General features: G+C 43.3%; 1 protein-coding gene across 3 annotated transcripts; it reads left to right on the forward strand.

The window, feature by feature from the left end:
- The first annotated feature begins 2,761 nt into the window (after positions 1–2,761).
- Positions 2,762–27,167, forward strand: LOC121340993 (C->U-editing enzyme APOBEC-1-like). 3 transcript variants are annotated; one of them, XM_041414121.1, is made up of 4 exons: positions 2,762–2,963; positions 23,130–23,530; positions 24,064–24,179; positions 25,692–27,167. In XM_041414121.1, exons 2-4 carry the CDS (start codon positions 23,131–23,133, stop codon positions 25,704–25,706), a joined length of 531 nt encoding a protein of 176 aa, XP_041270055.1. In that variant the 5' UTR covers positions 2,762–2,963; position 23,130; the 3' UTR covers positions 25,707–27,167. The 3 variants fall into 3 exon arrangements, with proteins under 3 accessions (XP_041270055.1, XP_041270053.1, XP_041270054.1); XM_041414119.1 differs by lacking the exon at positions 2,762–2,963 and adding an exon at positions 19,415–19,534; XM_041414120.1 differs by lacking the exon at positions 2,762–2,963 and adding an exon at positions 19,892–20,016.

The following is a 27,167-nucleotide window of genomic DNA, read 5'->3' on the forward strand; positions in this document are numbered from 1 at the left end:
ATGGCTTTGGTGCAGGTGTCAAGTTGTGATCCAGCAGGGCCCTCTGACATGACAGCGCCTCAGATGTCTCTCTTCACTCACTGCACCCATCAAACTTCACCAACTCTCCAGCAGAAATGGTCAAGTCAGGTGTAATTAATCTCTCCTCAGCCACTGCAGTTCACAGGCAGCACATTGACACAAACCACCAAAGATTTCAGTTTTATCAGTATCCACCTGCTCTGTGAACCAGTGTGCTGGCGCTCTTTTCCTGGGATTTGATCCCCACAGAATACATGTGCACTGGTCATGGGATTCAACATTGCCCTCTTCGTGTACTGACCTTCTTGTGTCTCGAGAGAGCTGCTTGGAGCACCTGGAGCTGTCCTCGAGGTGCTGGAATGATGCAGTCATGGAAGTGCCAAGGGCTGCTGGCAGCCTGCTTAGCAGCAATCTGCTGTGGCACCAGGGAACAGGAGGAGAAGCAGATTCTCAGAATCAGGCTGTTCTATGTAACATCCTCTTTGTAGCTTTAAAACTTCCCTTATGGTGAAACACATGAACACCTTGTTTCAGTCTCCTGAAGTCAAGGCTCAAAGGGATGGAGTTAATCCAGTGGGGCAGGTGCTGATTTCTGTTCCCTCTGTGTAACCAGGAGCAGGGAGGGATTCTTGTCCCATGACAATCAAAGACACACATTGACTTGGGTAGCACTGAAGTTAGAGATTTTTTTGAAGTTTGACATTTTCTGTGCTTGTAATAGGGCACACTCTGACCCTTTATTTACATGCATTCCAGGACAAAGAAATAAAGCTAGACACAGTGAGAAAAAGCTGAGCCACAGTAACTAGAGGGGAGGTAAGAGAAAAAGAGAACAGAAAACCATTTTATTAGGTCCAGGTTCCTAGATTGCCTTCATGGTTATGGTGTCTGAGCATTTTCCGGTGGAGTATTCAGTGGCCTGACTCAGATCTGCCACATGTGGTTCTTTGTCTCTTTCTCATCCTCTCCTCAGGGAGGCAGCTGCACTTGTTGTGGAAGATTTAACTTTGGCTCAGTGGGCCTGGGTTTGGGGCTTGTTCATAACATGCTGGCAGCTGTCTGTATTTGAGGAGTGTGTTGGAAATGTGCACCTCTTACTTGGAAGAGGCGTGCTGTAGCACGGGCTTGTTACGACCCTTGAGACACCTCTGCTTCCTGCTTAGACTAGATTTTCACAGGGCTAGAGAGCTCCCTGCTATCAGTGCAGGGGAACTGCTGAGACCAGTAGATGTCAGCTGCCAACTTCAGAGACTAAAAGAACATCTACATACTGGCCTGAGGCCACTGGGTACATCAAGATGTTGAGCTGGGCAGTGTGGCAAGTAGGGGCCAGCCTCAGTTAGAAAACACAGCTCAGATGCAAGGAAAAGCAGGTCAGCAGGGATGGGTGAAACACTCGCCAGTCCTGTCCTTGTGCTCTCTGAAGTCTACTGACTTAGGAGGTTGCCTACGCTGTTTGCCAGCTGATGTTGGAGGGGAGGAGAGTTTCGCTTTATATGACTTGTCAGCAGAAGTATCCAGTTGTCCAGCTGGTCTGATCCAGTATTTTGGGATGTAGAGTACTTAGAATACAGCAAATGTCCAAGATAACTGAGGGATATCTGCTGTTCCACTGTGCTGGGTCCCTCACAAACCCATGTTCACCAGGTAACTTTCCATATTAGAGAAAGGCTTTACTTTACCTTATCAGGAACTGCTATTCTCAGCTACATCTCCAAGCCAGCTCTTAACTCTGTGGTTTGGTTATGGATAATGATGGAGTTTGGACAGTTTGAAGCTAAAAAAGTACCAGCTGAGATGCTGGTTAAACACTCCTGCAATGATCTGAAAGAGTGGTATCTAAACTGCAAGAACATTGGGTAGTTCTGTGGCAAAATGATCTGCCCTTGGCCTGGTCTAGTGTGAGCTAAATGATCAAATTATCAGGTATGGGGAAGGACTGAAAATAACACACCAACTCTTCAGTATAACTGACAAAAGAAAAATACAGCCTTAATTAATTACTTCCCAGAAACAGGTCACTGCCTACCTCCACGCCCTCAGCAGTGCACATGGCAGTGTGTAATTGCAATTGCTTTGTTTGTTGTCTCCCCCACCCACATGCCAGGAAACTGAGGCACAAGGCTGTGTGGTGGCCCAGCACTCCTGCCAAGCCTGGAGGAAGCTTTAGGTGGTTCACCAGTTTTTGACAGCTTGCATTCTTAGGCTGAGCAGAAGTGAAGACCCCTGTTCTATCAGAGTGAGGATTTGCCGTGGCATCACTTCCTGCCCAGACTGCCGTTTGTATTTAGGGAAGGAGTGTACAGGCTGTGTGTACAGTGTCACTGGGTGTGACCCTGCTGCTGTCTGTGCCCCAGCCCTGGGCACTGCACAGAGGAGGCTGCTTGGGTTTGTCACAGACGTGCTGTGACAGCATCTCCCACAGACCCTTGCTGGGACAGATATGCCCTGCCAGGAGGGCAGCGTGGCAGCTGGCCGGTTCGTATCCCAAACCACAGCCGCAGGGAGCTGTGGAGCTTCCATTGTGTGCTCCTGTCTTGTGCTGCTGCCCATGGACAGGGACCATCCTGGCGTTACCCTCAAATCCCTGCAAGCCTCGGAGGGAGCGCCATTTCAGGCAGAGAATGAGTCACTTCCCATCAGTCCAGGCAAGTGCGGTGGTGAACCGAGTACTCAGCTCCTCAGGGGGCTCTGCGTTATGCAATCAGCTCCATCCCACACCCCAGAAGAAGAAAAAGGGGTAACCCTGTCTGCATCCCAGCCCCGTGGTGGGGAACCCATCCAGGTTTGGTGGCAGTGACCCTCTCCCTGAGGGAGAGCCGCTCCTGGGACACAGGAACAGGTGGAGAAAGACCACTGAAGGAGCTCAGCCTTTCACAGACTGGTCGCTTCTGGAAAATCTGAGCCTCCTCCGGCACGGCATCTTTCTGGGACAGGTGGCGGTAAGGCTGAACTGCAGGGCCGGGGATCATCCCTCCAGCGCGGCCCTGCAGTGCTGCACCGTGCGGCGGCCACCGAGCGGCAGCAGACAGCCGCGCCGGCGGCGGCGGGAGGCTCCCGCATCCCGCATCCCTGCTCCTTCATCCTGCATCCCTGCTCCTTCATCCTGCATCCTGCATCCCGCATCCCGGCTCTCGCATCCCAGCTCCCGCATCCTGCATCCTGCATCCCGGCTTCCGCCCCTCCGGCACCGCCGGCCAGCGGAGCACGAGCGGTGCCCGCCCGAGTCCCCGCGGGCACCGAGCGGCTTCGCGCCATCTTATCGTTGTCGAGGACGTGTCACACGACATACAGGAAGCGTGGTGAACCCCAGCATGGTGTGCAGTGAGATCAGCCACAACAGCACCTAAATCCAGATATTTGTGTTTACAATGTTTGCACCCGAAAGAAGAGCTTGAAAACACAGCTTCTGGCCCAGCACGGCGTTCTTGTGCCTTTCTGCCCTTGCCCTTGACTTCCCTTCTTTACGCTCACAGCTCGCCCCTGTGCTTGGGACATGATTTCCTGTTGCTGGCAGCAAACCCCAGCCGCAGCCTCTGTAAATGAGCTGGCATCAGCGTAACCGGCTGCAAGCTGGCCCCGCTTAATTGCTGCAAAATGCACATCTTCGCCTGTTGGCACAGAGGGAGGGACTAGCGTCCTTTCGAGCATGACAAGCCAGACTCCAACCTTCTTTTCGCAAAGGAAAGACAGAATATGACTCTAGGAATCTTGTGCAGGTGTTGTGTTGGCTATTCTGTTCTGGCAGCTGAGACTCGCTCCTTTTGTGTTTCTTTCAGTATGACTCCATTACCAGCTCCCGGCTTTGCCGCAGGCTGTTCACATTCTCAATGGGTGCATTTTTTTGCTCCCTGTGCTGCAGGCAAGTGACTCATGCCTAGAGTTTCCACTCGACCTATACAATAAAGGCTCCAACTGGGAGAAGTTTCCTGTGCAAACAGGCACTTCAGCCAGAACAGTTTCAGGAGATATTTAATCTGTAGGGTGTAAACCCTGGGGGGTATGTGGCCTGAGGTCCTGGACGGCTCATTAGTTTGAGAATCAAGCAAGGCTAAATGAAAGGAGGCTGAACTTCCCCTCCTTTAGGATGATGCTGCTAACATTTCCCAGCAGGACTGCAGCATATGCCAGAATCCAGTCTGGCAAAGATTAAGGGCTTCAGTCACACTAGGAGAAGGATTTCTTTTTCTTCCACCAGCTGTCAAGGTCTTCTGGTCTGTCCCTCCTGTGCATGGACTGAATAAACTTTATAGTATTGTAGATTATCCAGCATTTTCTTCCCCTTGCACAGTCAGGATGGAAGTGTGGCTGTCTCTGGCCCATCAGTGATCTCCTCCCAGAATTTTCCACTTATTTTTGTTCTCTCTCTTATTTGCTTTCACTTCTCCCCTGCATTTTTTCCTGTTCATTTTCTTCTCCAGATGGCCTGTCACTTTAAATTCTCATCTCTCTGCGTTTTTTGTCCTTCCTGACTGTATCTCCTTGTTATATTTCCGTGATTCTGTGTGATGTGCAGCAGTCTGTGGCCACTAACCAAAGTGAGCTTCATTTGAAGACAAACAAAATCTCTGAGAGAGCTGATTTTGAAGCACCAGCTGCTTGCAGCTGCAGCTGTAGTTGCCATCACCTGTAAGGATGAAGGCACCATTTTTTTTTTTTCATGGAGAAGGACAATTCTCATGGTTTTATGGTCCTCCTTCACTGTTGTCCATTTATATTGTGGGGACCACTAAGGACATCAATGCTGAGAACTTTCCACGGACCATGCTGCTGTGACAGCCTCTCTGGCACGGTGACAATCTGTCCAATCAGAAAGGGAATGCTATCAACCTGGCAGCTTCATCTGCTTTCCAGCTCTGCTTCCTAGATCACAGTCAGATTGCATCAGGCTTCTTTGCGTGCTCAGAGGAGCCAAAATAACAATATTTTTTAAATCTCCAACTTTCAGCTGTTTCTGTGCTCTCTTGTGTGCTGATCCTTTTTTTTTTTTTTTTTTTTTTTGTGTGTGTGTGTGTGTGTGTGTGTGAAGATATGTTGTGTCTTAGAAAGCCTCACGGGTAGTCCTTTCCTGCCTAACAGTAAGGATGACAGGATCCCAGAAAGTTTCTGTGGCTGTAGCACAGTGAGATTTATTATTTCATAGCCAGGGGGCAGGAGGACATTCCCACCCTATAATGTTTAATACCCATACTATTTTCAGTGTGTTGTGGACAGTAACCAGCTCAGCAGCTCCTTCAGCTATGACAGTGCTCACCTCTTATTTAAAACTCAGAGACTTCCCTTGGGGAACTCTCCTGCCCCAGTGGCAGTGACAGGTGTGGGGGACAGCAGAAGGAAAGGTGTGAGCTGTACTTGCTCCAGCATCAGTGTTTGTACGTTTAAAAGCCTCAGCCTTCTGATGTAGCTGTCAAAAGGTAAATTCCACCCAGGTGTGCTTAGTCCCAGCTTTTGCTCTCCTCAGATAAAGACAATCTGTTTCTGCAGCCCTTTGAGTGGGTTTCTCTCCTGGGGCCACAGCACTGGTGTAGGAATGACAGCTGAGCTGGCCAGGATCATTTGGCTTCCATAGGGAAAAGTTGCTTGGACAGAACCAAAAGGTTTCTGTGGAGAGGAGGAGATTAGCTATCCTGGGTGAGACTTGGTTCATTCCTCCTTTTAAACCTGGCTCTGTGGCATCCCTGTGCATGCCACAGGCTATCAGCTGCTTTATAGGACAACATAGGATGTGGGGTAGAAACCAGTGAGACTGGGAGGGAAGGAGGGAGCCTGTTTGTGCTGTGAGTCAGAATAAAAGCATCTCATTAGAGTGAGGCTTTTCAGGAAACAGAACTGCTGATTTATGGCCAACTGTATTTGAGCTTGGCTGAAGTCAGTCAGGGAAGGTATTTCTGGGAAAATTGAACTTCCCAGGTGTGTGATGCCTTGTTTCATCATGCTTGCATGCCCGGTTGTTTTTTGCCAAAATCCATCTGTTACTTTGCCAGGCTGCTCTCCAGACTACTTTACTGCCTTCTGCAGAACTGACTGGATGAGAATTAAATGTTATAAAAACCTGTGGAAGAGACTATTTACCTGTCCCTCCTGATAACAGAACTGCAAGGATGGCAACTGGCAGCAGAACAGCAACAAGAAATTGCCAGGGATAGTTCTGCTGCAGTCCTGTGAATAATTTGTGCAATGATAAGGGGAGCTATCCTGCTTCAAAACATCTGCAAAGCTATGATGCAAGCCAAATAACTTGGACTGCTGTTTTGGGATTTGGACTTGAGCCCATTTCTCAGCTTACCCTATTCCTTCTTCTTTAGGTATTGCTACAGAATCCCTGTACAGACTGTTGCTTGAAGTCAAGATAAAACTATCCTGGCTCATGTATCTTTCCAAGGCTAAAGACCAGGATAAACTGGGGCCAGAGAAAAGAAAATGAAGTTTCCTCATTCCTTGTCTTACAGAACAAGACTTGACTTCACTTGAATTGTGATTTTTTTTTTTCCTTATCTTGTGCTTTTGCCCAAACCCTTTGCCCTGCCATCCCCTGCACAGCCACTATGCCCTTAGAGAAACTCTTTATCCCTGTGTCTCCTTTCACTCACTACTACCCACTGCTGCAGCTTCAATTTTCCTTCTGGAGATGCACAGATTCAAGAGAGGACATGACACAGGGTGACTTGGGGACAGAGATCAGAGACAAATTCCACTGCCTAGATACATTGCCTCTGCATTTGTGCTCATGCATTTGTATCTGAAAAGAAGGATGCACTCACTAGGTCTAACCACAGGGCAGGCAGGGGTTTCCCCAGAGCTGTTTGTGCTGCTCAGCAAAGGGCTGGCTGTGGGCTGCAAGGAGACCGAGCATTTTCAGGCTGGGGAGGAGCTGGGAGGTGGACTGACTTCTGTTAGCACTCCCAGAAATTCCTCTAGTAATGGAAGGGCCCTGCAAATGGACACGTAGAGCTGCATGGAGGTGTGTTGTATCCCAGCCTGGCTTTCTTTGCCTGTTTGACTTATGTTCCCTTGGTATGGGAAGAGTTTCCTTGATGAGCTGGAGTTACCAAGGGGAAGTGTCACTATTTAGGGTGGTCTCTTGGCAGTGAGAAGTGTCCAGATAGCACAGGAATGATGCAGAAAAGGGAGACCTCCCTTAAAGATTGAGGGGAAATACTTTACACTGTTGTACTGCTCAGGCAGACTTTCCCCATCTTTCCTTTTTTCAAACACCAGCTTTCAAAACAGAAGCTATTTCACTGTCTTTCCCCATCATCAAAACCCTTTGAAAATCATTAGGGAAGCATATGCTTCATAAAAAGACAAAACAAGCTTAAAACCAGGGATCAGTAATTTTTTTCTGGGGTATTTATTTGCTCTTTGTTTTTTGAGCTCTCAACTGTCCTTCCTGTTCTTTGTCCCACCGGCCTGAACAAATATTTAATGTCAGATGAGTGGCTGTGACGCAGGTCTGAAGCTAGAGGGGCTGAGATGTAGGAAAAACCTTCAGACTCTGACAGCAAAGGTCAACAACATCCAAAAGGCCACAGAGAGATGTGCTGGGGACTGCTGTAGTTTTTTGATACGCTGATTTTGGTGACAATTTTCTTCCATAAAGATCCTGGCTTGTACAGATTCTCCCATCCTATCCAACTCCGTGAGGTGCTAAAGCCTCCTTAACAGGACTCATAATATAGATATGGGGTCAGAAAGGCCCAGCTCTTGGGGGACTAACATCTAATATGTGCCTAGGAAATACTTCCTGATACTCTGTAAATTTTCAAAATAGGAAAATAAATTACAAAAATGCAGTTCTGTTTTGATTTCTATTTCATGAAGTAATAAAGATAAAGAGCAGCATATTGAATGTTATAAATTGAACTAAAACATTATGACTCATGTCCCATGACTGAACTGTCAGAACAAGATGTTTTGTGCTTCTGGTTGAGTTACCTACATGCTGATGATCTCACATCGTGTTTTTCATTGCCATATTCAAGTTTTCACTGAAATAACAAATACGACCAGAGTGCCTAAGAGGCAGAATGACTGAGGGCACATTGATCACTCATCAGTTTTCATATTCTCTTTGTTGGCTGTCTACAAATCTAGTTACCTAACCTGCTTTATTTATAGCCCCATCAGACTAATTAATAATGCTTTTTATTTTCCCAGCAGACTCTTGAGCTAGACCTCCTTACCGCCAGTCCCTTGCAGTGCTGCTGGTCCCTGGTAGGTGCTGTGGATTTGCTCTGGTTCAGGCCACTTCTGACAGGGCTCTGCTGACTCCTCCCAGCTGAGATTTTGTGCTGGCACATTTTTGTGCCATGCCTTGCCTGTGAGGAGCCGGTGCTCCAGGTGGTCCTGAGCACGGCTCCTGCCGTAATGATCCACTCCTGTTGCACACAGCAGATGTCTGGGCAGTTTCCCAGGAAGGGCCTGGCTCTTTCTGAGGGCAGCCACCATTCCGTGGGGGGAGGGTTAAATGTTATCTCAGCAGTCCAGCATGTAATTTTCATCCAGTCCTAGGACACTGCAGCAGCAGGAGGAGGCAGTTCCAGCCCCAGGTGCTTGGACACTGAAAGCCCTCAGCATCCAGCCTTTTGTTGCCAGCTCACTTGGAGAATCTTAACCTGTGGCTTGACAATGTGATGTGAAGCTGTCACAGCACAGTGAACGCAGCCCTTTCCCTAAGATGTGGGAAATCCATGTCATGCTGCTGTTGCAGTATGCAGGATATTAACAAGTCTGAAAGACTGAAAGAGCACCTGACCTAGGACATGCTAGGTTCTTGCATTTGAGGCTGTGTTAATTTTACACCCTTGTGTCATTCACTAATGTTGTTTACATGATGGAGAGCATGTGAGTGAGAATCAATCAGGTAAATTTACTAATCTAAGAAATTATAAGTGTTGCATTTTATATTGCTACTGTTATAGGTAATAATCGATAAAGCCAAATTAATAATTAATAAAAATAGATTTTATTTTGCGGCTGAGATTCGGTCCCCGATAGCCACAATCAAAGGGACAGCGCCAAGCCCGGGATCGGCGCTGGGTGAACTCTGATCCGAACTCTGCTGCTTCCGATCCCCTCTGTTCACGAAGGCTGTCCCTCTCTGGGTGTTTTTTATACTGTTTGTTCAGCCTGGGGCAGAGTCTGTCCTTTTCTTTTCATGGCTTCACATATTCATGTAGTCTCCTTTCTCTGTGTTGGGCTGGACAAAACAGTTTCTGGTAAGAGATAAATGCTGATGTCGAGTTACAACCTGACATTGGGATGCATGTTCTCCATCAATACTTATCGAGTATTCATTGCTTGGGTGTTTCCGGGAGCCCATCTTCGTAGGAGCCGCGTCTTTTGGGTTGTTAATTAGGTCTTTCTCTCCACTGCCATCTGTGGTTTCACAATTTTGTGAGGCAATCTCCCTGGCTCTGGCATGTGGGTTTAAAACTTTTAAGAATATTTCTTACAGGCATCTTACAAGCATAACTTATTTCTTGTATATTTCTCGTACATTTCACATAAGCACAAATGATTCCAAATCATATATTACACTACCAAATGGGATGAAAGAGACTTATCCAACACCAGTTTGATGTGGATAAGCAGACACTTCTTTATTCAGGCACCAGGAACATGGGGAACAGCTCCTCTGAAAACATGTTCCACTTCACCAACCAAACCCATCCATTTTATACACTTCTTGTGCTGAATCATCGGTACATGAGTTCTTTTGCATACTATGCAGGTTCTTAAAAATAACCTTTGCATTGATTGGTTCCAATTGGTAATAACTTCATCAATATTCTTAGCCTAAAACAATCATTGCTCATCTCTCCTGAGGTCTACTGATTGGAATCCTTAATACTAAAAATAAGGTGGGAAGTGGAGTGGGTTTCCAAGCACATAACTGGTGAGCATGATAGTCTCCACAACTTCTTGACTGAAACATAAAGGACCAGTAACTTCTTGGTGAGGTTTGTAAGGTGACATATTCCAAACATAAGACTCCTGATATTTCTATAACTTATACTTTGCAATTTTCTACTTATAATCATAGCTAACCCTTTAATATTATTTAATCAATTATTTTATCAAAATACTAATAACATTTCCCCCCTTTTAAAATTTTGAAAATTATTTCAATGTTTTCATCTGAATCTTATTCACCACATGCTGGTGTGAGACTTAGAAATGATTCCTTTGCATCTGGTTGTCTAGTTACTGCTAGGATGGCCATCCGATTCCCTGAAGTCTTGTTAATTTGCTTTTTTAAACAATAGTAGATCAGCATAATTGCTAGGAAGACTATTAACAAAATTGTGCTAATCAGTGGTTTTACCCATTAACTCAAACTCAGATTCCATCCCAATCCACTAAAAAAATTATCTATCCAGTTTTCTTACATATTTTGTTGACACTCATGAATATTTTCTTCTACTTTTTCTACTAAGTCCAGCTCATGCTCTACATCTTGTGTCACATTTGAAATGTGTATGCAGCAATGATCAGTTCTATCTTTTAAGTATCCACAAACCCCATGTTCTTTGAACAATATATATCTGAAGCCATTCCATTTTATAAAGTCATCCTGGAGGTTGCTTGTAACTGCACGTTTAAATCTGTAAATCCTTTCCTGGTCACGTTTGCCAGCCTTTCTGCCTGTCCTGTGAGTTGATATCCATTCTTTATTCCTGTATATTACTAAAGGAGTCAATAAACACTTTAAGGCCCAAGTAACTTTTGCTCCAGATGAAGGTTCATTCTATCTTTCATCCATTTTTGACTTTCTCATATGTTCCAACTGCAAGTTTTCTACTGTTGCCCTAAAAGGAGCTTTCTTCCCAACAGGAGATAAAGTTGGCATACCTAATGTAATTTGCTTTACTTTACCATCTAAAGGTAGAGGAGTTGTCCAAGTCCCATCACTCACTACCCATGCTAAATGTCCAAGGCTCCTAAATGTAGCTCTACCTCAACTAAAAAGAAACAGGTTCTCCTTCCATCAGACAATTGGAGGTTGTTTCTGAGGCCTCAGAACACCCATGCTTTAAAGCAGCAGATAAAGAAGGAATAGCCTATATTACCTTATCAACAGGACTACAATTATATATCCTCTCACATTTCCACAACAACACTGACTTTTCCTTTACTTGATACCAGGTTCTCCCTTCTTGCACAAATGGCCAATTTGCAAAAACTAAACCCTCCCAAGTAAATCACTAAGGGGCCTTTGCCACATACTGAAATTGAGAAAATATTGTCATAGACCAAATGGAGTCATAGTATGCCTCCTTTTATTTTGTTTGATTAGTTTTGCCACCTGTCCATTCCATAAACATTTGGCTCACATTTTCCTTTATTTGTTCATGTTAAGAACTCTGTCCTACTGTCTGAAATCTACCTATTTTGGTGAAAATATAATTTGGAAATTTCTCACAATCAGCTCTATTCCCTGGAGACTGCCATTGTTTCCTAATTTTCTCTACGTGCTCCTTCCATCCAATTACAGGTTTCTGTTCACAATGTGTGGTTTCATTTTCAGTCAAGTGCATGGTTAAAATTCCCCACAGAATGGACTCACCTACTGCTCTTGGTATTGGTAAACAAGCGGTAAGCTGTGATACATTCTGCAAATTGGCACACTCCTTGATTTATCCTAACATCAAATTCTCCTCTGGAGTTTTTCTGAGGAAGAGGATTAATTGCTCTATTTCAGTTTGATTTTTAATTCTCATTTGACCTTTCCTCTTGATCTGGGTGGGTGCACTTCTTTCCAAATGACTGAGTTGGCAAATCAAATTCTTTGGTCTCTTTCCAACTCTCAACAACATCCCTGCCTTGAAGTTTGCTATTCCCTACAAACCAGTTCTTGTTTTGGACTTTGTAACACTATGTCACTTGTTCCTTATTTTCAATGGGTTGGCAACAAAAATCACTTTCACTCAACAAACGACGATACTGACTGCCATCCTTCAGGATGATGAGGTGTGCCACTGTGCCATTTACCTATGCAATTAACTTTAAAAACAATTATTTTCTATTTCTTTTTCCCAGCTCACTTTCAATTTACCAGGACTGAAGTTTGGAATTCGAGTAAAATCGCACTTCAATTTCAGTGGCTCTCCATCTCTTATGGATACTTCTTGTTGTTCAGTTTTTACCTTGCCCCAGGCTTCCACTAACATTAGTTTCCAAATTTTTGTGAAATTGATTACTAAAGCCCCACAGAACTAAATTTTCTGCAGAGATTTGCATTGGCAATATATTATAGAAGTTGCATTCTATAATCTGCCAAAATTTTGTACTAACTTTAAAACCACATTCCACTTCCCAAAAGTTAAAAACATAGTTTCTATTATTATTACTGTTATTATTATTACAAATATGCAATTATTTATCACCTTCATCTAAATCCAATAGATAGTATCCCTCTAGAAAATCATATTCCATGCCTAAAACAGTAAGATTATATATATATATATATATATATATATATATATATAAACCCCATGGTGTTAGTTAGTCTTGTCTCTGCTGAATTTAATGTGTGGTTGCTGGTTTTACCTGTGTGTGATGAACCCAATGTCCAATTCCTTCCACCCTGAGTGCAGTGTAGGTTATCAGGAGAACTTGATCTGGTCCCTTCCACTTCCCCTGGACTGGTCCAAAATTCCAGACTCTGATGCACACCATATCTCCTGGTCAGAAAGGATGTACAGGCAGCTCTAGTCCTACTGATCTGTTGATAATGATGTATCTTTTTAAACTTTAAAGAGTTAGTTTCAGTGCTATTAGATATTAATTTCAGCAAAACCTTTGAGACTTCTCTTGTCTTGTTAGTGTGACATGGGAAAGTTTTTGGTCATCCCAAAAAAGTATTTACCAGTAACAAAATATGCCAGTCCCCATTTTGCCTGGCCAATTCTTGAAAATGAATTTGCCAATAATCTGCACGTAAATTCCTGTGTTTTAGTAGCCCTGGAGGTGACCTTCCTCCTTTGTTGGGATTATTTTACAAAACAAATCACATATTTTTTGACAACTGATCCATTTTCTGTCATCTTTGTGCTTATTATGTTCCTTTATAAAGTAGTTTCCGTATTCTCTCTTTCCTAATGTGTTTCCTGATGTTTTAGTTCTGTTATCTTAGCTATCTTATACATGAATTGTGGAGGTACGAGTTTACCAGTCACTTGCTGGGATTTTCCATAGCTTCTTAAGATAGGGCTAATTGGCTGTCCTGATTGCTATAATTTGGTTTTTGTTCCCAGATATTCAACTTTTTGCTGGGTACTAATGCAAGGATATATTTTTCAGCAACCCCTTTAGCTGTTCTGTCAGTGAATTGATTCCCTGTATTAAATGGGGAGTCTCATCACTGATGAGCTTTACAAGGGCATCGTGGCCACTTCTTTCAGCTTTTGCACACTCTGTAGTAGCTGATGAATTTCTTCTTTGTATTTAATAGGAGCCCCTTATGCTGATAACTTCCTTTTTTCCCCATGTGGTTTCATGGTGTATTATACCAAACCCATATTTTAAATCAGTCCATATGTTTACCCTTTTTCCTTCAGTGATTTCTAGCACTCAGTGTAAGGTCACTAATTCTGCTTTTTGTGCTGATGTGTTCAAAGGTAAAGCCTGCCCTTCTGTGACCCAAGCCAAGGCTCCTACTGCATAACCAGCTGCCTGTTTTCTGTTTTGTACCATACTGCTGCTGCTGGAGTGCAGTTCCAGTTCTGGGTCTGGGATCGCTCTTGAGATCAGGTCTGCCAAAACACACTCACTCAGTGGTTACCAGTGTTGGGAAAATTAATTCAAGATGCCAAAGGTTTATGTCTAAAAAGGAGACAGAGGAGTCCTGTAACTTTATTCAAATAATAATAGAGACCAGGGAATATTTCCCGTGGAAACATTTCCTCTCGAATTGCTAGAGGGTGCAGCCTCCTTTTTATCCTAATTTCCCAGACTCATTTCCCTCTCTCTTTCCACTTTGGCTGAGGTACTTGAGAGGTGCAGACTTCCTGAATTTCCTAATACAGACCCCCTTCTAATGTGCACCCCCCATCCCTTCTTTTTCTCTGTATCTCTGTTCTTTTTTTCTCAGTCTGGGAATTTAGTGCGACCTTGAATGAGCAACAGTCTGTGTCAATTAGTGGAATTCCTCTGGAATTTATGGTTTCTCCCTTTGCTTCTTTCACCTACTAGTATCTGGCTTTATCTACAAGCAGGCACACAATTTATTTGTAAAAACACCTCCCTCTCATTCCTTTCACAAGGCAGTCATGAGAAAAGGTCTCTGGGCTTCTTCTGAAGCCTGGAGAAACTTGGCTGGGTTTAAAGTAGTGGTTACCTTAAGCTCAACATTGTCCTGCTCCACTGGAGCAACCTGGTGTTGCAGCATCCTGCTGACAATGTCCAGTGTGCTTCTTTCTGTTCCAAACCAGCTGTGCCCATGTGGGGTACATGGCAGCTTCTATGCTGCTCTGCAGCTACCACCTTTCTCAGGTATCCACCTTTACTTTCATTGTCCAATTGTTTGGACAGGATACTTCCATGACCCAAAGGCTGTCCTAGTACTCCTAGTACAGGTGCATCCTTCCCTGCACAAATAACTCAAATGGTTTGGTTTAAGTGTGAGAGTCCCAGTGCAGGGGTTGGCGTTAAGGTTTTTTTAGAGCTTCAAAGAACCTCTGACTCCAGGAGTTTATACCAAATATTTTTGGTGCAGAACCATGCAAGGGTTTTGCCAGTACCCCATAACTGGCAATCCATAACTGACAGCACCTGGCTGTACCTAAGGTTTGTATTCCTTGGCTCTGGAGTCTGGCAAATGGCTTCTTTTCAGTTGCTTCCCAATCTTCTTTTTTTCCTGCAAGATCTCAAAACTAAAATATATTACTGTTTCTTTGTCTATTTGTGCCATTTTCTTTGACACCCTGTATGCAAATAGTCCCAAGCAATTTAATAGATTTACACCAGCACCGAGGCACTGATTGCTTATAAGTCTTGATTGCTGGTAAAATATCATCCACACATTGTAGTAAAGTTCTCCCCAGATTTTATTTTTCCAGCTTTCCAATTTCCTTTTTTGGTTTTTATTTTTCTTTTTTTGTTGTGAGCACAATCCATGTCAGCTGCACCTTCCACCTGGTGTTTGGACTCCCCCACGCAAAAGCAAACAATTTCTAACTGTCTGTGTCAGGAGGTATTGCAGAAAAAGCCTCCTTAAGATCAAGCATCATAAACTATTATAGTCCCCTTTCAGTGCTGTCAAGAGTGTATACAGACTAACTACTGCTAGATAAATATCAGGTACTTATTATTAATAGCCCTTAAACCTTGCACTAATCTATAACTGGTAATATCAGCATGTTATGTTCTAATTCACACTCTTTCAATAACCCATATTCTAAAATTTTTTCAATAAGCTTCTCCAACTTTTTACTTGCCTCCCACTTAAGAGGATATAATTTTTGCTTTACCGGTTTGACTTCAGGTTTGAAAGCAATCCTTACTGGTTTAGCCACTTTTGATCATCCAGGCGTCTCAGTCATTTATATCAGTGGGGTTAATTCTCTGCCTGCTCTGGGATTTCTTCCAGCTCTTTTTTTATTCCTGTAACATAAAAATCTTTGCTTCAACAGCTTTTGATTCTGGTATTTTAATTTATATTTCTTCATCACCAAAAGTTATTTAAGCATCCAATTTTTCCAATAAATCTCTTTCCAGCAAGGGCATTGTTGATTCAGGCACATACACAATGGTGTGTCTCCCACTGTTTTCTTCACTTAAATAGTAATGTTTGTAAAGGAAAAGACTGTTCTCTTTCCTCCCTATCGCACCCACAATGCTTACAGGTTCCAAACTGAGTTTTTATCTACACATAATCAATACCAAGTAAGTTGCTCCTATACCCATTAAAATTAACTTTTTTGTTCCCTGACAGGGAGCATAACTGGTGAGCACAATGGTCTCCACAGCTTCTTGACTGAAACATAAGGGTCCAGTAACTTCTTGGTGAGGTTTGTAAGGTGACATATTCCAAACATAAGACTCCTGATATTTCTATAACTTATACTTTGCAATTTTCTAATTATGATCATAGCTAACCCTTTAAATATTACTTAATCGATTATTTGATCAAAATATTCATAACAGTGTGAATGTGTGTCTATCCACTAAGAACTTGCAGGGGTCACAGATAAAAGCCATATGGTTTGTGGAGCTAGAGGTGACAAATGGGAAATGGCTTCTGGAGAAGGGATAGAGGCATGGCTTAGTGTCAGCCATCACATACTGTGTAGATCTTTGGAGAAAGCTGTTGACAGGCACATTGTAGGGAACAGAGCTTTTGCAGTTTAGGATAGTACTTATCCCATGTCTTGACTTCATCCCGTGTCATGGACTTCATGTCTATTGCTGTCAGAGCAGAGCCACTGGAATGGATCATGTAAACAAACTCATTTTGTGCATTATCCTGCAGGAAGATTTCCCATCAAATCTCTGCTGAGCCCATTCAGGCTGAGTGTCACCACCTTATCTTAAATGTGTAAGACACCTCAATCTGCAAGCTGCAAAGAAGCCCATTCCTTACTTATATAAGTTTTTCATTCCAAGTTAGGTGAGTTTATCACAACCTTGAAATTCATTAATTTCCACCATGAACTTCCATTTGTGTTCTGCTTTTTATGATAGAAGTGCATTCCCAGCAGACCTTACCTGATAGTATTTAGGATCCTTTCCAGCTTTCAGAAGGTTGCTACAGATACTTACAATACTCAAAATGAAGACACTGGCTTTACTGTGCATGCCTTTACTTCCTCTTCCAAGCCACACAAGATTTCCCTCTGGGTTAGGGTGGCATAAATGCTTAGCCAACAGCCCACAGTGCTCACTTTGTCCTTCCCAGCTGGAGACAGGCACCTTCTGAGGCAACCAGCACTCAATCCAAGAGGGTTAGACAAGCTGGTGTCAACATCTGACAGCAGCTTCAGCATCAGTCCTGTAATCACTGGAGCTCCTTGTCCCACAGAAGAGACAGGGCTCAGCAATTTTCTTCAGGTATTCAATAAAAAAAAGAAATGGAAGTTGAAACCCTCATACTGTCAACTCGTGCCATTTTGGGATATCCCCGGTAATGGAAAAAGCCCCAAAGCCAGTTCCTGGAGGGACAAATAGCTCTGTAACTGTTGTAGTCCAAGACTGGCTCTGTGCCTCCAGGCAGTGCTGAGTCTGGGCTAACCTGCTCTCCTGGAGATATTCAACTTTTTGCTAGGTATTAGTGCAAGGATGTATTTTGATTATTTGCTGGTGGCACACCGAGTGTGCCATCGCTCACCTCGACACAGAGCTGCTTCCTTCATGGTCCATGCGGAGTCACCTGGGTCCTGTGGCCACCTGCTCCCCTGGGCTCCTCGCCTGGGGAACACAGCTGCCGAGCCTCTGCAGCACTCCCTAGGCACATCTAGTCCTTCTTAGATTAGGCTTGGTGTCCCACAAAAGTGTTTGTGATGTTTCCAGACCTGATCAGGCAGTGCTGTGCCCCAGGCAGACTCAGCACGGAGCCAGCTGAGCTCCCTGCACCCACAGTGCAGTTAATCCACAAGCAGAAGGCTGCTGAGTGGCTGCTAACTGCAGCTGCTGCTTGGTGTCTTCCCAGGATTGTGAGGTTTGCCTTGGAAATGTTTTTGAAAGGGGGCTGGCACTGCTGCTGAGCTGCACTCTGTTCTTCCAGCATAGTGGTTGGGTGAACAGCACCTAAACACCAGGTCCCTGTATGGGACTTGGGAGCTACTATCTTTCCTAAATATTTCCACAAAAATTTCCTATAACAACACTCAAAAAGACCATAAAGAAAGGCAATGGGAAGCTTTTTCTTTTTTTTAATCTCAAAATAAATGGATTTTGCCCCTTTGCACTCTTATCCATACACTCATCAGCATCATAGAATATTCAGAATATTGCAGGGGACCCACAAGGATCAAATCAAAGTCCCATTCCAAGATGTGTGCATCTCAGTGGCCTGGCCATGATCACTTATGTGCAAGAGAGATGGTGCAGGGTACATACTGGTTCTCAGTGTTAGGAAAATTAATCCACAAACATCAGAGGTTTATGCCCAAAAAGGAGACAGAGGAGTCCTTTTACTTTATTTGAATAGAGGAAGAGGCCATGGGGCATTCCCCTGGGGTCTCTCAAATTTTTGGAGGATGCAGCCTCCCTTTTTATCCTAATTTCCTGGCCGCATTTCCCTTCTCTCTTTCCCCATTGGCTGAGGGACTGAAAATATCCCTCTAATTTATAACCCCCCCTTTTAATTTTTAATTGATATGGAATTTATGGGTTTTTCTTCCCCATTGCTTCTTTCATCTTTCAATGTCTAATTTCATTTATCAGCCAACCTAAAGTTCATTAGTAAAAGCAAGTATCTTTTTCCATTCATCAATCAGTGGAATCCTTCCCATTGTTTCTTTTGTCTCCCAGTGCTAGTTTTATCTACCAGCAGACCCAAATCCCAATAGTGGATTTCTAAAGACAAATCTGCTATTCCTCTCATCAGTAAGAAAAGCCTGACAAGACATGAGTTAAATCTGTTTTAATAAAATAGCATAGCAATAGGAGTATAGACAATAAGTAAATCTAAGACCCCTTCAGATGCTGGGCACCCTGTGTTCAGGCAGCATTGTTCAAGACCAGAGGGGAAACCCTGTTGGTTTGGCAGGGAAGGTGATGAAGCTTTTCACTCACTTTGTGAGTGAAATCTCTCATGAGTGGTATTAGTGAGCACTTCATCTCTGACAAAGTTGTGACAGCATGGAAAGGTCTGGCAACACACAAGGCAGAAGCACCATGCTTTCCACTGAGCTGAGCTCCAGGTGTTTCAGGGAAGGTGTACATGCCACAAAGAATGGCTGCGACCCTGGGAGCTAAATCAACTTAAGACTTATGAAGGTTAATTGCGAACAAAGGATAGGTTCAAAGGCCTTCTTCCATGCTTTATTTCTTTAGTTATTTATTAGAATTTGTCTTTATAACTGTCCCCTGGTCGGTTTCCACACATATCACAATCAGAGATACACGCGTTGCCTGTATGCACCTGACACGAAACACAGCTTTGTATTTCACAGAGGAGTGTCCTACACAAGAGAATAAATCACGCTTTGCTGCCAAGGAATCATTATCATCCATTTGAAACTCAGAATCAGGCTTCAAAGAGATGCTCCAATTATTACATTTTTTAGCTGGGAGCTCCTCAGGCCCCCCGCAGCTCAGCTGAGGCGTGAGGAAAGGAGGAGAGAGCACAGCCGGGGGCAGGCATGTTCGGACACGTCATTGAGAGGCACCCACTGCGCTCCGGCCAAGTTCTCCCGCTTCCTCTGTCACCCACCTGTGCCAGCGGAGCCCGGCGCTGTGCCTTGTGTGTGCCCGCGCCTCCAGCCCCGTCTGCCGGGACACAGCGGAGCACAGCACCGCGAGAGCCCACCGGGAGAGGAGAAGCCATGTACAAGAGAAAGATGAGAGGGTAAAAGAAATTGCTGACCAAAAGAAAAAAAAAAAAAAGCAGTCCAGCTTCAGCTCTGTGCTGTCGCTGCTGCTCGGACCCGAGGCGTCCCTCGCCCTGCAGCCCCGGGCTGGGCTCTGTGTCCCTGCGGGCTCGGCCGGGGCGAGGGCAGTGCTGGCGGCCGCGCACCTGAGCGGGACCTTTGTCCCCACTTAACCGCGGTGGACGAGGGGTGCACTGGGCTCCGAGGCTGCTGGGGAAGTTCCCAGTGGAGTGGAAGCTGTCCCGGGAGCCATGAGGAGCAGCAGGCACCGGGGGCAGCCTGGGGAAGGTGGGGTGTTGGGGACGGGCCGAGGCGGGAATGGCTGGCCCCGACGCCGGGCTCTGAGGGGCTGACAGTGCCTGCTCCTCGCTCGGCTCTTTCGAGGTCTTGGGACGGCTCTTATCACCCAAAACAAAGTGTCTGCGACCACCTTCTGTTCGAGGGAGGGGGAAGTTTTAATGTAAGTAAGGAAAGAAGTAGAGAAGTGTAAAGAATGCGCTCGGTAAAGAAGTGCCACGGCTGTGCAGGGCGTTAGCAAGGGACAAAAAACGTGGATTAAAGAAGCTTTGACAAACTTATGCTCGTGTATTTTTAGACATTATCATTATTACTGTTATTATCTTGCAGTGAGCGGAGTTCTAAATGGTTTCTAATAAGAAGTGTTAGAGGAAGGAAGGAAAATTAATAAATATCTATGATGATGCAGTTTATTACACAGTTTTAGTAAGAGAGATATTCGTATTAGGAGCTGTTTTTGTGAAATTAGTACATTTTAAAATAATCTCATTGCATTCCTGTTCAAGTTACGGATGGTGAGACCGTAGCAAATTTATAAATAACACATGTTAAAATGTATTTTGTAACCAGTCAGTGCACCTTAAAGGTTTAATGCACGTTTATGTAGCAGCTGCATATTAATAAAAAAGAAAATAAAGCCTAGGAGAGTTACGTTGGCAGTTACCCCTCTGCCATTTTCTGCCCTAATTCCTCTAAACATTTTGGGGTACAATCCAGCTTTCATATTATTAGTCTTACTTTACAGTGCATTTCTCTGCAGCTCGCAGATTCTGAAAGGATTACAAGTTCACCTCTATGAGGTTGACGAACGTGATTTAGAAAGAAAAATAATAATGTTTTCTTCTTTGTATCTTTAATTATTTGCCAACTATGAATTTTGTCTCATATTTGTATCAATAGCTGTTATGTGATCGATTTTTTTTTAGTTAGGCTCTATGTGAATACCATGCATAACAATGCTGAACAGGAAGGACACTTGGTGATAACTACAAACACTTTAAAAAAGAGTCGAGGTGATTGCGTGAATTTGGGCAATGTATCGGTAAACTCACAATTTACTTTAAGTATTCTCTTATCTGACTTGGGGAGAAAAATGAACGCTGCCTTTCTGTATATATTCTATAGTGTGTGAGTGTTCTATCACGGTTTTAAAATTTATCATTTGTCCTTCTGGTAGTGTTGTTTCAATTTTCATTAATCTACTATTTAAGAATAGCAAGTAACAGCTATTCTTAAAAATAGCAAATATTAATAAGAATGCAGACTTTTGGTCATATTTTATTAAGTTGATTACACTGTAAATTTCACTCTGCTCAACACATCCCTAAGGTGTCTGTATCTTGAAGATTAGTGTATTTCAATATTGTTCTAAAGAAATAGCTCTGTGTCCCTGAACACAGGACACCCGTTGCAGTAGCTTGTCCAGAATGCAGTATTTTATGGTCAAAACACAGGCAAGAGGTGCTTAAGACCTGTTTAAGGAAAACTTGGAAGTTTCAACTTGTTTGTGTGTTATAATCAGGTGGGAACATCTACATGCACCTTTGAACGAATCAGATCTCTGTAATCTGTTGTGACATTGCTTTCCAAAACCTTAAAGGTGTATTCTGTAAAAATTAGATTAACTGACTTGGCTTGAATATTGGGAGTTTAATGAATTTTCTTTGGTGAACTTCAACCAGTCACATATTTTATATATTTATTGTGAACATATGATATAATTATATTATATTAAAAATTGAGTTTTACAGAAATTTAAGCTAGTAGACATTAACTCCCAAATAACATAATATAAATAGAAAAAGTTCATCTCTTTTAACACCTGAAATGAGAAAGCATAAAATTTGAGTCTGTGCTTCAATTTTGTCTCTCTTAGTGTTTTTTTTAACAATATACTAAAGGAATTACATATAATAAAATAGTTATTCCTGTACCATTATTAAACCTTTGGTGACATTTACATTTGTTACTACATTGACATAAATTCAGTAGAAAGTCTGATAAATAAATCTGCATGTGTGGTTTCTTTGGTTGGTATAAATGGAGTTTACATGGAGAAGATAAGGAGAGGCACACCCCGTGGTTTATAAACTGGTTCGTGTGCATTTGTATTTTAATGTGTAGGAGGCTGGGATGAGGGAGAAGACAGGGTAAGGAGACAAAGCCTTCTGACTGACTCAGATAAATTAGATACTTTTTTACATAGGTGATAAGTCCTGCAGATAGACAATATGTGACAGTTTCTTTTTCTGCAAGATTTCAATTGTCTGTGGCTCAGCCTGGGGGGTTTTGCAACTTTTTTTGTTGGGCTTTTTGTTTGTTGGTTTGGTTTGGGTTTTGGTTTGTTTGTGGGTTTCTGTTGCTAATGAGTACTAATTCATAAAGCAATTTACAGGCTTATTGCTTCTCTCTTCAGAATCTGATCAGTTGTCCACTAGATTAACTCTGAATTATTGTTATACTCTGAAATTATTATACTCTGAAATTATTATTATTATACTCTGAAAAACATATATCTGAAGTGCATTCTCATATAAATCTCTGTATTAGGCAATTGTACAACGGCTGCATAGTGCCTCTGGAGATTTCCTTCTTTGTGCATTATGGATAATTACTGAGTATAAAAGATATAGTCAAGACTACTGGCAGTCTTTGTATAGGATAGGTCCTTAACTGACAGTATTTAGTGGTCCTTTCTGATCTCAGAAAATATCTATCCTGGGAGTTGCATCTTTTTGCATAGAGCACTTCTTTCCTCTTCTCTCATGTAGGATGGTGCTGACTGTGCTAATCCTTATGAAAGTACAGACAGCAAGAGAATCCAATAAGGAAAAATATTCAGCTTCATAGTGTATCGGTGCGTTTATTTTCTTTCTTTCTTTTTTTTTGTATTAGTTTTTACAAAACTCACAAAAGCTCCCTACATTGAAAAGAGCTACATAGGAGCCTTGTAAAAATGCCTGACACACAAAAAATATAGAGAGCTTTTAGAAATACTCCCACTGATGGGGAAGAGGACATGCATAGGGAGGGGGAAGGTGGTGAAAGTTCTGCATGCAGCTCTAGAGGAGGGGAGGATTAAGAGTTCAGGACATGGTTTCTTTTATTCCTTTACCCTGCCTGGTGCCTGCCTCTCCGTTTTCCTTGTGTTGCTGTCCTGTGCTTTGCCCTTCTCGGTTCTCCAGTTTCCTCCACCCTCCCCCTTTTCAATGTACTCGAGTACTACTGAAAACAAAGTGTAACCAGTGATTCCTTGAATTTTCCCTTCTGTTTCAGCATGTATATCTCTAAGAGGGCATTAAGAAAACACTTTGACCCCCGCGAGCGTCCGAATGAGACGTACCTGCTGTGCGAGCTGCAGTGGCGTGGGAGCGTCAAGTTTTGGCAGCACTGGCTCAGAAACGACGATTACAACAATGGCCATGCGGAGCAGTTCTTCCTGGAGGAAATCTTTGAGCCAAGAAGCTACAACATCTGTGACATGACCTGGTACCTGTCCTGGAGCCCCTGTGCGGAGTGCAGCGATGTGATACGGGATTTCCTGGAGGAGCAGCCCAATGTGAACATAGACATCCGCGTGGCACGGCTCTACTACGTCAACTATCCGAGGAACTGCATGGGCCTGAGGCAGCTTGACAGCTTGCAGGGAGTGACCATTAAAGCCATGGAAGCCAAAGGCAAGGTTTCCCGTGCTTTCTGGAACTGGGGAACTTTGTGCATTGGGTGATTGGGGTGAATGGGCTTGCTTCTATGGTGCCCTGTGTCTATTCAGCTTCTTTGGGGGCACAACCATCACCATGGAGTGAATGAGAGTCACATCCCAAAAAAAAGGTGTTTAAGTAGTGCAGGAGAAGAGGGGCAGGACCCTTAGCAACCAGATCTGTATGAAAATTCTCTTTTGTTTAGAGATACCATCCTTATGTCACTCCTGAGGGAATGGGGGATATGGTCCTTCTCCCTTGTCCTAAATGCAGTTTCTGGGATAAGGCTGGCTGAAGAGTTCCTCTGCAGTTAAGGGAGGGAAAAACATTGCCCAGAGTGAATGGCATTGGTTCCAAATATGGAGTGGACAGCATCCATCAGCTGATCTATCCAGGGCCAAGCTGTCTCTGTGATATGGACCCAAGGAAGAGCTTAAGAAGTCTTGCTCCCTGAGCTTCTCTGTTATCTGAATAAACTCAGGTTAATTATCTTGCTTCTGTTTCTCCAGACTATGATTACTGTTGGGAGACCTTTATACAACCAGGTGTCAACTATGATTTCTCGCCCAAGAAGTTTAAATCAGAGATACAGAGGAATCGTTCGAGGCTCGAGGATATCCTTCAGGTCAGTACACTCTGAGAGACAGAGGGGATCACATGGAATGATTTGCAGTCTGGGGCAACTGAGCTGTAAGGAGCAGGAAAGAAGCCCTTGTCCACCTGCAGCTCTAGTTGGACTGTAAAGGGTACTGCAGCAGGCTTTTGAGAAAAGTCATGTACTAAAATGATGGGAACTATCCTGCCCCACTGGGAGAGAAGCACTGTGGGTATTTTTCCATCATATTGATGACATCTTTGTTTTTGCCTTTTTTTCTATGTTCCCTGTATTCTTCGCACATATATTTGGAGCTCTGTAGCCCTTTATTGTATTCTAGCTAGTTTTCTCAGTACTTTTCTGTGCCCTTTCCCTGGGCAGGAGACAAAACAAATTCCAGAGCTCCAAGCCACAGGGGTGCAAGGCCTCCTATCTTGGTTCTTCCTGGGAACCAAGGTTGAGAGCAAGGTCTTTGAGACTCATTTTCATAAACAAATACAGCTAGTACCAAGGGAGGGCTCCAGAGAAGGAGCTTGACCTGGGGGGGAGGTGCATTACCACTTGTCCTCCTAATTGGGGCTTTTTATCAATTATGCTAATTTCCTAAAACCAATCAAAACAATATAGTTTTGATTCATCTTGTGTGGGGGGGCTTTTGTGGACATCCTCCATAAGTGCCCCTGGAGGCCTCCAAATAAAAATCCACTTATATATTACCTCCTATACTAAAATTTTCTCAGGTTTCATTTTTAGGTTGAAAAAGGCAACACTATTATGAAGGAAAAGCTATGCAGTTTTTCTCCTTTGGGTTCCAGGGTGGGAAGTTATTTGATTTTTACCTGGAACTCCAGTCTCATCTCAGAAACCCTCCACCAGATTCCTTTTTAACCTGGATCTGAGCATGGGTTTCAGTTTGCCACATGGTACTACTCAGCCCCTTCCTCTCAATGTCTGCAGTGGTCTGACACCCCCCAGTTACTGGGCCCCTGCATACTTCATTAAAGTCCCTTCCAGATTCCTTTCAGTAACTTCTGTGACTGGTTGGAAGGGTGCAGTTTCTGTGAGATGAGAAAAGCTGTTCAAAACAGAATGGCTGCACCCTGGGAAGATTCAGCCTTTGTTTCTGTTTTGTGCCAGACCTCTTGAAAGGCAGGAGAGAGAAAGGTGTGTTCAGCAAGAGTGCTGAAAGTTTGTGGCCCTGGAGATAAAACACTTTGCTTGGATGAACAGGTCCACATCCTTGGCTGGGAAGGACTGTATTTAAAAAAATCTAGCAAAACTAATATAAGTGCTTCAGCATTTTGATTTCAATGTATTAGAATTTTCTGGCAAATGCTACTTTTAGTGAACGAGAGTGAAAGAAATCTGTGGCTATGTGGGTCCTTGGTTATTTGGGAAATCCATTTTATATGGCATATGTGGAAAAGTAACATCTTGGGCTACTACAACTAATAGCCTGCTTCTGCTATGTCCATTTCAAATCACAGCAGGTTCAAAGTGCAACTGGAGGATCTAAATGTCATATTTCTATTTCCATTTCAGGGTCTTCATTTGTAGAATCAAAGAATCACAGAATATCTCAAGTTGAAAGGGACCCAAAAGATCATCAAGTCCTTCTCGCATGACTACCCAAAAATAAGCAACATGACTTAAATCATCATCCATATTATAAACAGTTATGTAGTAGTTTGGTTTCATTATAATTTGTTTGGTTTTATTATAAAATTATAATTGTTTTTAGGTAATTAGTGTAAGTCTCAAATTGCTTTTATGTGTGGTAAAATTTGTAATTGCTTGTGAGCAATATAAAAGGGGAAATAAGGCTTTTAAAAGATGTAAGTGGGCTTGTGAAAGGTGCATTTTAAGGTATGATTATTATTGCAAAATGTATATGCAAGATAGCATAAGTGAAGAGCAGAAGACCATGAAGGAAGAGTACCAAGCTTAAAATGGCACCCGAAGACCACCCTAGACTGCTGACATCTGCAACAATTGAATTGTGCAAATGCTGCAAAAATCTGAAGCAAGATTGTAGTCAACCAGCCCAAAATAAATCTGCATAATCTTCTGAGGAAGCAATACAACTGTAGCAGTATAAAAGACTGCAGACAGAAGAGGTGGGTGTGCCTAGCTGTCGCCATACACCCAGCATATGCTGTAAGTTTTGCTTTATGATTATCCCCTGTTAGCATTTACTAAAACTCTTAAAAATTTAAGAGGAGTGGGCTTAGTTTCTGACATCAGTGAAGAATCTTTTCCTAATGTCCAGGCTGAACATCCACTAATGCAGCATCATTCCATTTACGGTCCTATCACTAATCAGTGGTTTCAGGATTGCATAAATTTCAGGATTACCCAGTCCCAAGTGGAGAATGCAGCACTTGCTCTTGTAACATTTCATACAATTGGTGACTGCTCAGCTCTTCAGTATCCACATCTCTCTGGAGGGCCTCTTCACCCTCAAGGGAATCCACAGAGCCTCCTAGTGTAGTATCATTGGCAAGATTACTCAGTTTTGGTTCCTACATTTGATTCCTTCATTCAGATGATTTATAAGGACGTTGAAGATCACTGGCTGTAAAAATGAGCCTGATGTAAACCCATTGGCTGTAATTTTTTGAGCCGTCACCCAGATGATTTTTTAGCTGCTCACCCAGAGCCCTATGGACTTATCTCGCTGTGTGCTGGACATTTTATCCTGAAGGCGAAGTCCTGGGGCCCTTGAGCCTCACTAACAAAGTGCTATTAGCAATACAATACATGTATCATTTTTTTTGGTGAAACATGTATTCCCCTCTCTGTATTTAGAATCTGGACAAGGTCAGGTCTGTTTTGCACTACCTCTATTTTTTCTGTCTTCTTCCTTTCTCCCTCTGCTTAAAAGTTTAACTCACTGCTGCCACAGGCTGCCCAAAGATCACTGTTGCCACATGTTGTTCAGAAAGGTTAAATCTGCAGGTTGTTCAGAAAGGTTTAAATTGTTGCTGTTAAGACTGTTGAACCGATCATACAGTTTTA

This window comes from Onychostruthus taczanowskii, unplaced genomic scaffold, assembly GCF_017590055.1.
Source record: "Onychostruthus taczanowskii isolate IOZ18803 unplaced genomic scaffold, ASM1759005v1 scaffold44, whole genome shotgun sequence".
Taxonomy (NCBI): Eukaryota; Metazoa; Chordata; class Aves; order Passeriformes; family Passeridae; genus Onychostruthus; species Onychostruthus taczanowskii.